Raw genomic sequence first — 18017 nt, forward strand, 5'->3', positions numbered from 1 at the left:
ATTCTTAAGGAAAAGTGGACAAGGATAAGATGGTGATTTTGGGGTGGAGTAAGGGGGTGAGATTATATAGATCAGTTTCAAAACATTCTTTCCGAGAAGACAAGAAGATTTTTAAAACCGTATTCTAGCAATCTCAGAGTCTGAAGCCCTGTTCTAATCTAAAAAGCATTAGTCTCTCAGAATATCGTCCTTTCTTATGCTTTCCAGAAGTATAATTCAGCATCCCCCTTTTTGTTGTAATCAAAAGTGCTCATTTGTATCTGATGTTTATTTTCTTTTCAGGTGACCTTTCAAATCGCCCCTCCATGTACTAGCGAGAGGCATTATGAGCATTTTGGGAGGTGCTGCAACAAATGTGAGCCAGGTATGTGATTCTGAGCTACCTTTCATCTTCTCCCAAAAGTGACTGGAGTTTTGTCTATTTTTTTAAACTAAGCAATAATTTTTGTCTTGCCAGATTTAAAAAAAAACGAAATTGAATAGACTTTTCATGGTAGTGGTAGGTAATAACATCTGTCACTCCAAAGACACAATGATTTCTGTTAGAAAACCACTTAAAAGTCCAAAGCAATTTCAGAAACCAGTACTTAATTCATGTGGAAACACAATTTTCCAAAACACTCTTTCTCAAGAAGACAAGATGATTCTTAAAACCATATTTTAGCAATCCCCAAATGTGAATAACAGCTCTAATCTAAAAATCATTGTTTTCACAGAATTTTTTGGTGGAATAACCATTCTGGAATGGTCAACTGCTAAAAATTGCCTTGACCTTCCTAAACCTTCTCCCCGCATACCTTGCTGAGAAGCAGAAGGCAGACTGATCGCCAATGTCTCAGAGTTGTTCTTCCAGAAATGTAACTAAGTCTTATACAACCCCAGGGGGCCCCAGGTCAAACAGGGTCCTCACTTTCTTATGGTTCAGGGAAAGGAAGGGTATTTTTGAGGACAAGGTGATGTAACCTTACAGTAAGACCCTTGGACATTTCAGCTACAAATATTTTTTGGATCTGCAAAACCAAGAGCTAATGATTTTCAAGAGAATGTATATGTGTAGGACTGTGGTCAAACTAGGGCATGCAGAAGCCCACAGTGACTAAAGAAGTTCCCTATTCAGATTGAAGGTAGAGGGAATTTAAAGATGGAGAGAGAGAGGGGATGAAGTTCCTCGGGCTTAGCCTCTTGTTCCTTGAGGGAGTTTCAAAGAACACTTCAAGTTCTGCAAGATCCAGCTTGAAAACCATAGTTCTATCAGCACTGGGCTTTGAACCACAAGGTCGGCATTTCAAACCCACCAGCTGCTCCTTGGACACCCTATACAGGATCTCTGTGAGGTGGAATTGACTTGATGGCACTTAACAATAAGGCAACAGAGATTTGGGGTGCAAAGGATGCTCTTTTGCTCAGTGCTATTGTTTGTTGCCATTGAGTAAGCGCCAACTCATAGTGCCCTTGCATGCAACATACTGGAAGGTTGTCTGGCTGTGCCACCCTCATGAATGTTGGTATGTTTGAGTCTGTTGTTGGCAGCTGTTGTGCCAGTCTACCTCATGGAGAGTTTCCCTCATTTCCGCTGACCCTCTACTTCATCAAACAGGTGTCCTGTTCTAGTTATTGACCTTACTGTTGCTACCAGAGATGACACCAACCCAGGAGGGCTTCTTTTACTGGCTGAAAGCACAGAATGCTGCATTCATTGTGCCTGTCACCTTGTTTGATATATCATGACTTTGGAAGACTTCTTGGGATCATGGTCATATAAATTGGTCAAGTAAATTAGAGCTTTCCCCCTCCCGCCTTTTAATTTCAGGAAAGTACATGTCTTCTAAGTGTACTACTACCTCCGAAAGTATTTGTCTACCCTGTGGCCCTGATGAATACTTGGACACGTGGAACGAAGAAGACAAATGTTTGCTGCATCAAGTTTGTGACACAGGTAAAGTTTGTCTAGTCTGTGAGATGTGTTTGTCTTCTGTCCTTCAAAGCTCCTCTTCTATAGGCACGAGACTTGGGGGCCCACAGGAAAGAAATAATGATCATAGGCCCCAGAGAGATGTACTTCAGATCCTTGATGCCCTTGAGAAAGTTCGATGGCTATTTTAGATTATGTTTCTTGGCCCTTTAACCGTGGGTGACATTTTATAGTTGACAAAATACTTCCACGATGTATACACCTGTGCTGCATCATTTATTTCTCCCAGAAACCCTTGATTATTTCAAGCTATGATTGCTCCATTGTAAAGATGAAGAAACAACCTCAGAGAGAGGTTGAATGACTTCTCCAAGATTAAAAAATGAGGCTCAAAGCATGATCTTCTGACTTTTAAGACTTGGTCTTGATGTGTCTTACTAACTGCAGTTTGAATCCAGACTACACTGCCATAAATTTTGTCATCTCAAATGTTTTGCTGATTTATTTGTAGGAATCAGGATCAAAATAGGTTCCTTATGTCTCTTAGAGGTTCCTTTCTCTCTTTTTCTTTTTATTATTTAGTTTATTTGTTAAAGAGCCACATTCTTAGTTTTGTGTCGTTTCTGCCATTTAGATTTTCCTGGTTGCATTTTGGCATGGTTTTACCTATTCCTCTGTCTTCTATACAGCATTTCCCGCAGATTGGCTGATAGATCTAGAAGGTTGATCAGAGTCTGGGTTTTGCTTGGTTTTTCAAAAGTGCTTCACAGTTGGTGTAGTGTACTTACATCTAGAATCATCTTATAAAAGCTGCATAGCTCTTTTTGTGATATTAGCTGCTGTTGATGATGATGATGGTCTAGACCCATTTTCATTTCCATCACCTACAGGAAGGTGACGCTCTAATCCTATCATGCCTTTTTATTTATTAGCTGGAGTACTTTATAAAGAGAAATTTCCCTCGCTACCTATTGGGTTCCCTAAGGTTTAGCATACATGTTGTTGTTGTTAGGTGCCATTGAGTTGGTTCCAATTCATAGTGACCCTGTATAGGTTTTCCCAAGAACCAAGCACTGGTTTATGGCCCAGTGTTTATCCTATACAGGGTCGCTAAGAGTCAGAACCTACTCAAAGGTACTTAACAACAAGAAGCTTACCCCATAGAGCCCCACCAGGACTCCCTACTGTACATGTTGTTGTTGTTGTTGTTAGTTGCCATCAAGTTGATACCGACCCATAGCGACTTTATGCACAGCAGAATGAAACACTGCCTGATCCTGGGCCAACCTCACTATCATTGCCACACTTGAGCCCATTGATGCTGCCACTTGGCCAGTTCATCTCATTGGGGGGGTCTTCCTCTCTTTCTCTGATCATCCACCTTACCAAACATGATATCCTTCTCCAGCAACTCGTATACATAGGAAGCCCAAACACCAAACTCATGGCCATTGAGTGAATTCTAACTCATAGGGACCCTATTGAACACAGTTGTTGATGTTGTTGTCAAGTGCCAGCAAGTGGGTTCTGGTCCATAGTGACCCTGAATAGGGTTTCGAAGAAGTGGTGGGTGAGCTTGAACTGCCGACCTTGCAGTTCAAACTGACTCTGCACACAGTAGAACTACTTTATATGGTTTCTGAGGCTGTAAATCTTTATGGGAGCAGGAAGATTCATCTTTCTCCCAGACAGTGATAGGTAAGTTTGAACCATTGACCTTGCGGTTAGTAGCCCAGTGTGCAACCCACTGCGCCACTAGTACTCCTACACATAGAAGTTGTTGTTGTTGTTGTCTTATTTCCAACTCACAGCGACCGTTTATAGGGTTTCTAAGGAGCGGAGGTGATGGTTCCCAGTCCAGTTCTGATCCTACAGCACCATACCAGGTGTCCTTCCAAGCTCTACTTGGACATTTTTTGTCCTAAACATGGAGTTGCCATATCTCCAAGGAGTTTTGGTTGAACATATTCTTTAAGACTCTCAGACTGTATGCTAGGGAGGCTCATTGCTACTGGATTGGTCTTTGTGTCTAGGTTTTGTTTTCCCAGTGGACAGAACTGGGAACTAAGTATTATTTTTAAAACCACACTGATTCTGATGTGTTAGAGACAGCTGGCAGAGTTCGGCGAGAGAAGGCAACATGGAAACTCCACTGAGCAGAAGCCACTGCTGAATCCTTTTTTATCTCCCACTGCTTGGTAATGACCTTGACTCATCGCTGTCTCTTGGAAATACAGATTCATTCTGTCCACTGCTAGACTGATTCATCCAAATGCCTGGCGCATTAAGATATTTAAATGCCTCACAATTGTTCATTGCCAAACAGGTATATATCTGCCTGCCTTTGAGAAGGGTACTGGGAGTCATTAGACTTTTCCAGGGAAGAGCTCTGTGTATCAAGTCCGTACTTGTCCTGGTTCTGCACAGCTGGTCTTGGCTTTGGTGAGCGGACACAGAGGGAGCAGGGATTTCTCAGGGTCATCGTGCTGAAAAGAATGAGATTAGGAAATATCCCCTCCCTGCTGGCTGGAACTTGAGGAAATGAAGAAGGGGTGGTTAGTTTTTCCTATTGGAACTTGGGGGTAGAAGGTCTGTTGGATAGACTTGTGTCGTAATATATAAGCAGAGTCCTGGTGTGACACCGTAGGATAAGCACTCTACTGCTAAGTCTGTTTGAACCACAAGGTGGGTGGTTCAAACTCACCAGTTGCTCCTTGGGGACCCTATACAGGGTTGTTATGAGTCAGAACTGACTCGGTGGCACTTAACAACAACAATATATAGATATGCTCACACATATGTTAACTGCTTCATGCTGGCCCCTACTCACGGTGACCCCATGCGCACTAAGATGAAATGCTGCCTGGGCCCGCACGTCCCCATTGTGGCACCACGGTGATCCAAGGGACTGGTTTTTGGAAACAGATCACCAGATCTTTCTTCCTTGTCATTTCTAGTCTGGAAGTTCTGCTGAAAAATCTTCAGCATCATAACAGCACACAAACCCTCTACTGACAGATGGTGGGTGCTGCACATCAGGTGCACTGGCTGGGAATCGAATCCTGGTCTCTCACATGGACGGCAAGAATTCTACCTGGAACCACCAGTGCCTGGCTTGTCTCTCTCTCTCTCTCGTCCTCTGTCATTCTTGCTCTCTCCACACACAAACACACACACACACCATACCACATACACCCTTTTTGTAATAGATAAACTCTCAGGTACCTGCATTCCACAAAAACTGGGAAAAAGCTAGGATTTTTGGGGAAAGCAGAGGGCACTTTGCTAAGTGCTGGGAAAAGGGAGATAGTTGAGCAGTCTGTGTTTCCGGGGAGAGTAAGCATTTGGGGAGAGGTGGGTTCTGAGAGCATGCCACTAGGCCCAGTCTCTCTACTGTCTCTCTCATACAATCATACAACCCTCTCCGATTTTAAAACTCTGAATATTCCTCTGGCTTGTCATTATCCCAAGATGGATCCCAAACCTCCAGAAACACGATTCTCGCAGGTCCAACCCAACATTTACTTTAAGAATATCTAGTTTTCTAAAAATTACAAAACATGACTATGTCTAACTAGTCTGTGCTAGCCAAAGTATTCGATTGTCACAGATTCCCCAGTTCACACCTTCTCACTGGTGTGAATGTGGACTGAAACGTCAATGAGGCTGTGTCGGTGCCTCACAGGACGTGTGAGGAGGATCCTGAAAGGCTGATTCTTGGTCTGGATGGTGTGAGACTGCAAGGCACACACCTACCTGTGCGTCCTTGTGTATCCTCGGCGCGGTACCTGTGCAGTGACACCCACCTCTCTCGTCTCTCCTGTAGGCAAGGCCCTGGTGGCCGTGGAGCCCGGCAACCGCACAGCCCCCCGGCGCTGCGCCTGCACCTCCGGGTACCACTGGAGCGATGACTGCACCTGTTGCCGCCGCAATGCCGAGTGCGCGCCTGGCTTCGGGGCCCAGCATCCTTGTACGCAGTTGGGTTTGTGTATTTGTCTGGTGTCACTCAGTCACACCTTGAACAGAGGGCAGAGGAAGCTCTGATTCTAGGGCACGCTGGGTAGGGTGCAGGGACAGAAAGACTCCCCAGTTAAGCTTCTCCCCTAGCAATGCAGAACATGTGCATTTCTTCTTTCTTTCTTTTTTGGCCTCAAAGAACAGAAATGTATTTTCTCGCAGTTCTGGAGGCTGAAAGTCTAAATCAGGGCATGCAGTGTGGATTCCTTCCCTGTCAGGATCCCCCGACATCCCTTGGTCCTTCAGCATCCTCCCTGCCTCCCTCGTTTGTGCATGCATGTCTCAGTGTCTAATCTGCTCTGCATGTAACTCAGAAGTGATTGGTTTCAGGATCCAGCTGACACTGGTCTGACCTCAACTGACTGATGTGATGATATGGCATTAGGGTGCTTAGTGGGAGATCTTGTCTCTCCATTCCACCTTCCCCATAGAATTCTATCCGAATATAGAGTAGAATTTTCTGCTTATAAGACTTCCACTGATCATTGGTGCATATCTCTTTGAATCTTAATTAAACAAGATTTCCTGTGACTGAAGGCTCCAAGAGTTAAAAACATTTCTTCTGGCCTGAATTGTCATTACAGTTATTATTATTATATAACACAATTGAAGATGAATATATTATACTCATATTTTGCTATATTAAAAACAAAATAAAAGCTTTGGAACTTCGTAATGAGTGGGATTTTTTCCAATTAATATTTTCATGGATGAATATTTCTTATTGGTGAAGGGCAACAAGTTTCAATATCCTTTCTATTTCCACGTGTTTTTTGTGTGTAAGCACTGAGAAATGTACTCACATAAACAACAACAAGGCTAAGGAAGGGTTTCTGATACATCAGTGTCACGTCATTCTTTTGATTCTTGATGCACCTTCTGAATTACATACCAACAATCGCAATGAGGTGGCATCAAAAGAAGTGTTTTACGATCTGTCATTTGAGAACTTGATTATATCCTGCACTTTGTCTAAAAGCAAAGAAATAGAAGTCACCTGACTTGCCTTTTTGTTTTCTTTCTTAGATTCATTGACTTTCCCCACGTCTAGGAAGTGTGTGTACCAAAGCAATTCAACACATGCTCACTAAGTACACCTGTTAATCTTTCATTTAGAGGCATTTTGTATTAACCCAATATACTTGGGCAGATTTGGGAGAATTGAAACATTGTCCATCACAGAGCCCTTATCATGCATTGACCAAGTTCAGCTGAACCTGTTTTTGGAAAGCATCTAAATTAATTTTTCAGTGATGAGCATACTTTTCCCCCATGACAGCCATCTCCCTTTTGAATTCTGATTCTACAACTAGAAAAAAAAAAAAATCTCAGAGCCCTTCTTCCAGTTTGTCATCTGGATGGTAATAAAGTGCTGTTGTCTTTGGGGACTGTTACCAATGTGCTCTGCTCTTAAGGGACTCTCCTTTGAGAGTAATGCATTGTTTTGGACACTAGATGGATAGTACAGGAGTTGAGGTGAATGAATGAAAGGGATCCCTCCTGCCCACCTTGCAGTATGTTTAAATTCAGAACAACTCAACCTGATGCCCAAAGACCCTTTTTCTAGTGTCACATCTGTGCCCTTAGTGGACAGGGATAGACAGAAGCCAGCCGTGGGCCTTCCAGTTTTTAACCTTGTTGCTTTGTGGGCTTTGTGGTATGGCCCCATTGCAGATTTGGGGTGGGGACGAAATGCGCCTTCTGTTTTAAAGTTGGAGAAGTGTGATTTTGAAAGGAGGAGCTCCAGGAGACCACAGGCAGGGCCGGAAGACAAGTGTGTCGGAATGAATGTCTTATCACTGTGGTTTTGAGGGCTACACCTCTGATTGTGTTCCTCTTTAAAAAGGCTGCTTAAATTACACGAGTGACTAGATATTTACTGAGTTTTTGTTAATACTGTTTCAAGGCAAATCAGCATTTATGGATAAATGGGAAGATCTTACTTCTTGAGTTAAATTGTAGAAACCAAGAATGAACTTCCTAGCTGACTTTGGATAGAGAAAAAGTAATTCCATATTTTAATAGTTTTTATTCTTGAAAAGAAATCACAGAAGTGCTACTAATTTCAAGAGCACTTTGTGGTTTAGGCATCAGCCAGTTAACTGATCATGACATCACGTGGTAGCCGATGTTCTTCATTGGAATTACCAAAAAGGTCATTATGTGCCAGTTGCAGGAAATGTATCAGGGGTTTCTTGTTTTAATCATGTAGTTTTTTTTTTTTTGAGGAAAATGAGAGAGATGAATCAGGTTGCTAATCCAGGTCAACTTCTGCTTTCAGCACTGTGTTGTATGGCATGGATTTCAAATCCGGCCCGCCTCTTGTATTTACAAGTAAAGTTTTATTGGCACACAGTTACCTCATTCATTGTTTTCATGCTCTGACAGTTTTCATGCTATAAGTAATAGTGGCAGAGACTGTAAGACCCACAAAGCCTAAAATACTTACTGCGTGGTCATTTACAGAAATATTAGCCAGCTCCTTCAAAGTTGAAAGGAAAGAGAACTCTTTTTTTTATTTTTAAATTGTCTCTCCAATAAGTGTGAGATGAATCTAGCCCAGAGGGGTCAGGACAAGAAGCTTCCCTTAAAAGCCGTGATAGGGCAGTTGTTCTCTGTGGGTGACGGCTGACAAACAGCAGAGGCAGAGGAGATCAGCAGGATGATGCCTGGTTAGAAAAAGACTCAGAGATCTGACACCAACAACCCGGGTTTCCAGACAAGAAGACAGTGTGAATGAGCAGGACCATGGCTTTGAACAACAGGGGCCAAGACCAGCGAGCCTAAGATACTAGGGTTAGCAGACTAACTTGGAGCCAGTAACACATGCTCATTAAGTATGCCTGTTAATCTTTCATTTCGAGGCATCTTGTTTTAACTTAAGATACTTAGATAAGTTTGGAAAAATTGAACTATTGTCCATCACTGTCAGTCCTTGTTGTCCAATGCGTTGCTCAAGTCAGACCAGCGTGTGTTACTGACTCCAACCTGACTTGGAGCCAGTCACCTTTCTGAACTCAATTCCTGAACATACTGCTGGGATCAGAAGTGGGGTTCACTACATTTGGGCAAGGTGCCAAGCTGGGGGGAAAAGGGGCAGAGGCAGACAGCACCCACTCTCTGTTCTGGGACCAGCACCCTGGCTGATCTCTAAGTGTTCCTTGTTTGTGTTCTGCTGGTTCTTTCTGTCTATTGTCTCTTGGACAGTGCAACTCAACAAGGACACCGTGTGCAAGCCTTGCCTGGCAGGCTACTTCTCGGAGACCTTTTCTTCCACGGATAAGTGCAAACCCTGGACCAAGTAAGTGACCACACAAGGAGCCAAGAGAGCAGGCTGATGCCAAACAGCCTGACCTCCATTGTCCCCTCTGAGTTGAAAACAGACTGATTCCGTTTGCTTAGACTTCCTCTTTGTTCAAAATGGATCAGTTCTGTCAATTCAGTGTGGGGAAAATAACCCAGTCAGAGCAATGCAGCTGGAGGGGTGATAGGAACTTTGTATTACTTTTTAGATCTGCAGTCTCTTTGCTTTCTTTAACCTTAGTTAGTTGAAAATGATGAATGACATTTATTATCATTCACCTTCTAATAGTGTGTGTGTGTGTGCTGTGTGCGTAAGAAACCTCCTGATGAGGTAAGCGTTTGCATACTGTAAATTCCTGGGATTTTTTTTTTCCCCTACATATTTTGAAGCTCTTTCCATGTGAGTTGATTTAGACTTTTATTGCTTTCTACAACTGCATAGCATTTAAAATACAGACGTATCATAAGTTATTTAATAAGTTTCTAGTCTCTTGCAGTGTAGATGATTTTATAATGAATAATCTTAAATGAATAAATTTCACATGTATGTGAGTGTCCTTCCTGTGGAATTCCTGGGTCTTTTCAGGACGTGTTTATATAATTTTTGTGGTAGAATACTAACAAGCAAAGTCATAATTCTTTCTGCTCTTAACATACTAATTCCTATTCAGTAGGAAGGGGCTTCAAAAAGTTCATGGAAAAATGGAATTACAAGATCATGGAAGTTTTTCATAAACTTTGTGAAGCCCCCTTGTATTTACTGTCTGGTTCACTTACCTTAGTTTTATGTTTTAAATAAGATTTTCTGTAGTTTTCAGCTTCCAAAGAACAGTCTGTCAGAAGCTTCTCTCTTCGCCCTGGTAATTAAAGCACCTGGAATCTTCTTTCCTGGAGACTCCAGTGTACGCTTGTGCAGATGACACTAGCCGAGTAGTTGTTTGGTGTTTATTCATTTGTCCACTTTCACGATGGTTCTGCTCCATTGTGGAAGGTACTAGGGATGCAAACACCCATGATGACTTGGGCTCCGTTCTTTTTTTTTCTTTGCTCCTCAACACTTCATTTATTTATTTATTTTAATTTAAGGTTTTTTATTGGGGATTGAGTGGAAGTTTATAGGGCATATCTTTAGTTTTACATTCAACAAATCATACACCCTGTTTCATTACAATGATTATAATCCTCGCCATGTACCATCAGTTAACAGTATTTCTCTCTATCCACTTTAGCTTTTTAAAAACCAAACAAAAAACCCACTCAGGCATATATAATAATTTACATCTCCAAAGGGCACATTCTACAAGTCGGCCTCCTGGTTGGGTTCCTTTCTTGAAGGACCTAGCAATCTAGTGGAATAGAACCTTTTGGAGCTTCTTAATTTTAAATAAGAATGTAAAATAAAAACACTTTAAAACTAAAGAAAACTCTGTGGAGCACAGTTCTACTACACAGATGGGGTCACCTTGAGTCAGAACTGACTGACAGCAACTGGTAGTAGGAAACTGCACAACCTCCATTTAATGTTCCTTCCGTCACTTTCAAAACATTTTTAAAAACTTGTGTTATTATTGAGAATATGCACACAAAACATACGCCAGTTCTACAGCGTCTGCATGTCCAGTTCAGCGACATTGGGTATAGTCTGTGTTGCGCAGCCATTTTCACGCTCTTGTTTCCGAGTTGTTCCTTTCCCATTAACATAAGCTCACTGCCCCCAGATTCCTATCTAACATTCCCAGTGGTTGTCAGTTTGATCCCTTATAGATCCATCTTAAAAGAGCATAATGCTCAAGGCAGACATATTTTACTAGTTAAGTTAAACTGTTGTTTGGTTTTAAGAAGACTTCAGCTTGACTACATTTTGCCTACAGCTGTACAACTCTTGGAAAAACAGAAAAACATCGTGGGACAGAGAAATCAGATGTAGTGTGCAGTTCTTTTCTGCCATCCAGACAACCAACAAATGGTATGTTTAAAGAACATGTTGGCTGGTACCCTAGTATAGTCAGTTAGTCAAGATTTCTCCCAAATTGCATGCTGTACCCAGAGGGGTTCATTTCTTCCTTTTCTTTTCATCCTATCCATGGCCATCTCAATATTTCTCTTACATCACTAATTTAATTGCAGATATGTTGTTTAATTGTTAATTTTTCAACATTGGGATGTATAACTATTGATGTATTCACAGGTACAAAAAGAGAAAGAGGGCTAAAAACAAAATGCCTAGATATGTAGGATGGTTATCATGGTGTGGGCATCTTTAGGGAAACGTTAATAGTCAATAGGAGTTAGAAAGTGGTTAGAATATAGCTATAATTATTTGTGGGAAACTTTTGTAGATAAGATTAATCTTAAGTCTGGAGGAACCCAAGTCTATGGCCCTTAGTCACACCCTTCAGGTCTAGAACGGAAGCCACTCTCATGGCCCAATTTTCAACCAAGTGGCAGATAGCTATAGAGTGGGGACAACAACATTTGTAAGGTATTACTCACCATGGAATGGTCAACCATTCAAGATCAAAGGGCACCATTTACCTAAGGATAAAATTGAGACTGGATGGGAAGGAGGGTGGAATGAAAATAGAGTCACAGGGAAGAAGTGGTATCACTGCTTGTGATCCGGAGGGGATTGCAGTCATTGAGATGAAACAAAGTGTGTGATTTGTTGAATTTAATACTGATGAGCTGCTCTATAAACCTTCATTCAATTCACAATAAAAAGTTTCAAAAAAAAAAGAAGATTAGTCTTAGGGACCATTTCAGTGGTTGATGGACAGCAGATGGTTAATGGTGGAGGCTGGTTACTCCAGATGCGTGGATGGTGTGGAGGTGGGTCCAAATATCTTTACCTGAGTGGCAAGGAGACCTTCCTGAAGAGGTCATGGACCATGGAGTCATGGTATTAACCAGCCCTGACTAAGCCATGAGAGGGGTTTTGACGTTGTGGACATTGTAGCATTCTGGATATGCATTACATAGTCAGAGCAGAGTTTTAAAAGACCATTTTGAATGTACATTAAAAATGACTGAGAGAATAAGAAGTTATTTTAAAACGAGAAAGAGGAAAGCTGGGCAATCAGGTTGGGTAGACCCTGAGCTTATCTAGAAGGGTTCTAGTTATATCATGATCAAGAATGGGATACCGAGAATGGATACATTTAGATTGTGCTGTAGATGAAATGCCAGAAACACTTCCCAGGATGTCTGTGTTTCTTTCTGTTCTCATGACTCGCAAAACCCTGGTACCATGTTATTACTAGAAAGAGATAGGAACTTTCCTTTTGCTTGCAAAGACCATCCATCTGGAGATATTGAGGGCTCTGTAGGGAAGCCGTGAAGAAGCTGGTGGGTGTGGGGAGAATGATTAGAGTTTCTCAGCAGTAGAAACGTGCAGTGGGGCTAGGGTGGTAAACAGGTTTCAGCAGAACTTCCAGATTAAGATGGACTAGAAAGGAAGGTTTTGTGATCTACTATAAAAAATTGGCCAAAGAAAATAGTCCGATCCCATTGGGCATACATGAGGTTGTCATGGGTTGGAGACCTCTGGATAGCAGCAACATCAACAACAAATACACGGGTCTTGGCAGGACTGGACTAAACTAGGATTCCACTCTTCAGAATGTGAGTACTCACTGACAAATGTAAAGCCAGGGCTGGAGAGCTTCATACTTTTGCTATCCCAGACCAACATCATTGATTCTGGGTATTTACTATAGAGGGATTTGTTTTTAAATGTATAGAGTAAAATTAAATTAATTTTAATTTAACTCTAATAGAGTTTTCTCTCATTTTCTTCCAATACAGAACCCCAGATTTACTTGCCCAGTCTAATTATTCTGCTCCTCTTCGTATCTGTGGCATTAGTGGCTGGCGTCATCTTTGGTGTTTACTATAGGAAAAACGGGAAAACACTAACAGGTATCGTGTCTCTGGGAGTTCTTGAGAGTTCATCTTAAAAGAAAATGAATATGTATTCTGCAGATGGTGTTGGGAGATGTGTGGACTGTCCACAGCTGCGCTTAAAATCAGCAGAAACGCTCTCTGATTTGTTGTTTTCTGGCAAAAGAGCAGTTGTGTATGATCAAACAATGGTAAGCACTGGACTGTGAACCACAAGGTCTGTGGTTTCATCTCACCAGTTGCTCTGAATGAGAAAGATGAGGTTTCCTGCTTCCGCGAAGATTTAAACCCTCAGATTTAAACCCTGTATTGGGCGGCTGTGAATGCGTACCCACTTGTTGGCACTTCATAACAAATGAGCAAACAAAACTATTCTTGCCTCCAGAAAGTGGTTGACTCGTAAGCTCCATGTTTATGTTGAGTAGATCATGCAGCATCAGATACTCAGGGAGTTACATTTATCCTAGAGTCCAGCCATTTTATGTGTCCCCACTTTAATAAAAGTGACAAGTGATCAGATAAATGGTGGAGGAAAAGTTTTGATTGTTGTTGTTGTTAAGTGTCGTCGGGTCGATTCTGACTCATAGCAACCCTGTATGGGTTTCCAAGGAGCAGCTGGTGAGCTAGAACCACTGACCTTGCAGTTCAAATGACTTTGCAGTCTGACGCATTAGCCCACAGCGCCACACCAGGAGGGATATTGACATAGCTAAAAAATTTTAAAAGTTCATTATAGTCAGTAAAATGTTCATTCTCAGAGTGAGCAATCCAATGTTTCTTGGCGTCCTAGTTCTCTAGTGTTGCTGTAACAGATAAGGAGCTCTGGTAGCGTCCTGGATTATGAGCTGCTGGGCTACTAACTGCAAGGTTAGTAGTTCAAACCTACCAGTTGCTCCATGGAGGAAAGATGAGGCTTTCTGCTCCCATAAAGATTTAGAGTCTCAGAAATCTATACAGGGTCACGATGAGTCAGAACCAACTCGGTGGCACACAAACACCATCACCACTCTAACAGAACTAACAAGTGGGTAGCTTTAATAAACAGAAATTTATCCTTTCATAATTAGGAGGCTAAAAGTCTGGATTTCAGGATGCAGGCTCTAGGGACAGACTTTCTTTCTAGGTTGGCTCTGGGGAAGGTCTTTGTCTCTTTTCTTGGCCAACATGGTGACCTCCATGTGGCATGTCATCTGTCTTCCCATCTCTGCTTCCTTCATCTGCTCTTTTCTATCTCAAAAGAAATTGGCTTAAAGCACACCCTACATTAATACTGCCTCATCAAAATAAAGAAAACACCCACAAAAAATTGTTTACTGGTGTCTGAAGACATCATACTATGTTTGACTTTTTGACTCTACAAAGTTGACCCAGTAATTTTGCAGAAGACTTCGTCAGGTATCCTAAAGATGTGTTGCAATTATTTGATGGTCACATGACTCTCTTCTAGCGCACCCCCGTTCTGTCATTCCTTTTCGTGTCCAGTTCCTGGGCTGCTTACCTGTCCATCTCTGCTTGCCTGTGGTTTGACCAGTCCTCCCGCATCACGTACATGGACGCAGGACACTCTGCACATCTACTTCTTTATTTGAACGTTCTGGCTCCTGGTGTAACCTTGGCCATTTGAATCAATCAAAGAGTGAAGATGGGGATTGGAGAGGCCAATGCTAAGCAGACAGCAGGGTTTGAATGTTGTTGTTAAGTGCTATCGAGTCAGTTCCAATTCATAGCAACCCTGTATAGCAGCTAGTGAGTTTGAACCGCCAACCTTGTGGTTCAAACCGGCCTTGCAGTGCAGCACATTAACCCACAGCGCCACACCAAGACTCCGCCTTACACATTCTGTTGTTGTATAGTAAATAAGGGACCTGGGTGGCTCTGTGGGCTAAGCATCGGTCAGCCAACTGCAAGGTTGCCAGTTGAATGCCACCCCCTCTCCCCACAGCCTCAGCTGCTCTGTGGGTGAAAAGTGAGGCATTCTGCTCCCCTAAAGACTGACATCTCTGAAATCGTAAGGAGCAGTTTGGCCCTATTCTATACAGGGTGGCTATGAGTCGAAATCAACTCCAACTTCATCGCCGTGGGGTTTTGTTTGTTTGGGGGTTTTATAGAGACTATATAGCTTGAATACTCATTGGAGGCCGGCTAAAATGTTATGATATAAATTCATAGATTTAATTAACTCAGTATCATTGCTTCCATTTTAAAAAGTTGATGGAGATGCACACATTCTTCTCTCGTCTGAGAACCAACAGGGAAAGGGGGAAGGGATTTGGAGTGGGGCTGCAGTTTAGGCCTTGGGCCATTAAAGGAAAGACCAGCAATTCCAACCCAGCGCTGCTCCAGGGGAGAAAGATGAGGCTGTGTGCTCCCTTACTGATTCTCAGTCTCAGAAGCCGAAAAGAGGGTCGCCGTGGTTAGACTCAACTCGATGGCAGTGAGTTTGGTTTTGGGTGTTTTGGGAACTCACTGGAGCCTGGCTCGTAGCCCTCCCACTTGGATTTTACTTTGGTTGTAGTTGTTTTGGGGTTCGTTTACTGGAATATCACTCTCCCAGTCATATCCTCTTGGTCCCCGGAGTCAAAGGAACATTGCTGAGGGCATGAGAATGCTTGCCATCCTAACAGCAGCTCTGACAACCCCCAGATGTGCCAGAGACCCGAAGGCCCATCTGTGGACTATGTTTGACTTTTACACAGAACAGCAAGTGCTGGCTTTGATAGGAGCGGTCAGATGCCTTCGCCATCTTTCAGCCAGTACACTTACTTTCACATTTACCCTTGCAGGAGCTGTTCCTGAAAGACTTGTGGAGGACTGTGTTTTAAAGATAATATTGGACTGCTGTGGTGGGCATTAATACCAAATTCGATATAGAGTATAATGTGGAAAGTCTGTGTCTCATTGAAATCAGCCCTTACTTTTGCTTTGTTTTTCTAGCTAATTTGTGGCACTGGGTCAATGAGACATGCAGCCACCTACATGGAAATAAGGTAAAGTTTAAAGTTTGAATGTCTAGTCTCTATGCAGCTATTGCTAGTCAAATATTGAGGCGCCCTGGTGGCACAGTGGGTTACACAGTGGGCTACAAACTGAAAGGTTGGTGGTTCGAACCCACCAGCTGCTCTCAGGACAAAGATGAGACACTCACCTCCTGTAAAGGTCGACAGCCCCAGAAACCCTGTGGAGCGTTTCTCTCTGCCTGTGGGTCACTTGAAGTTGGGATCGACTTGGCAGCAGTGGGTTAGTTGAATATTGAGCCCTATTGTTTCAGGGGCCTCCTGGTGTGGTGCTGTAGGACAAGTGCTAACTCATGGTCAGTGATTCAAACCCACCATATGGTCACTGTGAGCTGGAAACAGCTCCACGACACTTAACAACAAAGTTGTTTCAGGGACACCTTCATGGGGTTGTCTAACCTCACATTCCAGCACTGATCTGTCTACAATAACCCAAAGTCCACATCAAGACTCAATCTGAATTTTATTCCCCTTCTGTCTTCTCTTGTAGCTATGTTTTTTGTTTTTGTTTTTGTACCAGTCTTGATTGTTTAGCAGATCCCTAGAATATAGTTGCAACTTTTCTTTACTCAGTAGTTATTTTAGTAACTTTTTATTTTAAGATAATTTCAAAATTCTAGAAAAATAGCTAGAATAGTGCAAAGAACTGCTACGTATCCTTTCCTCACATTCATGAGTTAGTTACAGGTGGTGACACACCTTTATTATTTGCTCTCTTTGTGCATATATGTGGATATAGTCTTCCTCCCTGAGCCATTTTAGAGTAAATGGTGGTGGTGGTGGTGTGCCGTGGAATCAGTTCCAACTCATAGCGACCCTGTACAGGGTTTCCGAGGCTGTAAATCTTTACAGGAGCAGAAAGCCTCATCGTTCTCCCGTGGAACTGCTGGTAGTTTTGAACTGCTGACCATGAGATTAGCAGACCAATTCGTAACCACTATGCTACCAGAGCTCCTTAGAGTAAATGGTAGTAGACACTGTGTATTTCTTAAGAACAAGGACACTCTCTTATACATCCATAATTGTTGTGTGCCGTCATGTCATTTCCCATTCATAGCAACCCATAGGGTTTCCTAGGTTAACATCTTTACAGGAGCAAATCACCTAGTTTTTTCTCCTGCCGAACTGCTGGTGGCTTTGAACTGCCCACCTTTCAGGTAACAGCTAAGCACTTCACTGCTGTGCCACCAGGGTTTATAGCTGTAGTTATAACCACCTTATACCCATAGTTCATGAGTCAAAACAAATTTTTTTTAACAATGATATACTATTAGCCAACCCACATGTGTTATTAAAATACCTTTAATGATCTCAGTATGCCCTCTAGATCTATTTTCCTAGACATACAAATGCATAAACTTTAAACTGTGAGTACATGCTGATTTCTCCAACTCTAGACCCAACACCGTGGGCCCCAGTTCTTGCTTTCTCTTTTCCATAGTTCAGTCTTCCTGGTCTACCAGTGTGACACCTGGATCCCATTCTTCTCAACACATTGACTCATTTACTCAGGTCTAGAATAGACAGCTCTGGTAGCGTAGTGGTTATGAATCGGGCTATGAACCTTAAGGTCAGCAGTTCGAAACTACCAGCTGTTCCGCAGGAGAAAAATGAGGCTTTCTGCTCCCGTAAAGATTTACAGCCTCGGAAACCCTGTACAGGGTCGCTATGAGTCGGTTCTGACTCCACGCACATAACCACCACCAGAATAGACAGAAACTAGCTTTAGAACTACTAACCTATTCCACAGCAAAAAATCTGCTCACGAGAGCTCAGTATCTATCACTAGAGCTCAGTATCTAACGACATTTTATATTTAGATTGAGGGCTTACAGTCGAACTCCCCTGCTCACATTTTCTCACTTGGGTTA

General features: G+C 42.5%; 1 protein-coding gene across 1 annotated transcript in view; it reads left to right on the forward strand.

The window, feature by feature from the left end:
* The window catches only part of TNFRSF11A (tumor necrosis factor receptor superfamily, member 11a, NFKB activator), a 77184-nt gene that overhangs the window by 38957 nt on the left and 20210 nt on the right, over positions 1 to 18017 (forward strand). The window contains exons 5-11 of the mRNA XM_006837578.1: positions 283 to 364; positions 1811 to 1936; positions 5739 to 5882; positions 9137 to 9230; positions 11104 to 11198; positions 13037 to 13150; positions 16067 to 16119. Of these exons, the coding sequence (XP_006837641.1) occupies positions 283 to 364; positions 1811 to 1936; positions 5739 to 5882; positions 9137 to 9230; positions 11104 to 11198; positions 13037 to 13150; positions 16067 to 16119 (708 nt within the window). The remainder of the gene's footprint in view (positions 1 to 282; positions 365 to 1810; positions 1937 to 5738; positions 5883 to 9136; positions 9231 to 11103; positions 11199 to 13036; positions 13151 to 16066; positions 16120 to 18017) is intronic.

Source organism: Chrysochloris asiatica, unplaced genomic scaffold, assembly GCF_000296735.1.
Source record: "Chrysochloris asiatica unplaced genomic scaffold, ChrAsi1.0 scaffold00021, whole genome shotgun sequence".
In the NCBI taxonomy this organism is placed as follows: Eukaryota; Metazoa; Chordata; class Mammalia; order Afrosoricida; family Chrysochloridae; genus Chrysochloris; species Chrysochloris asiatica.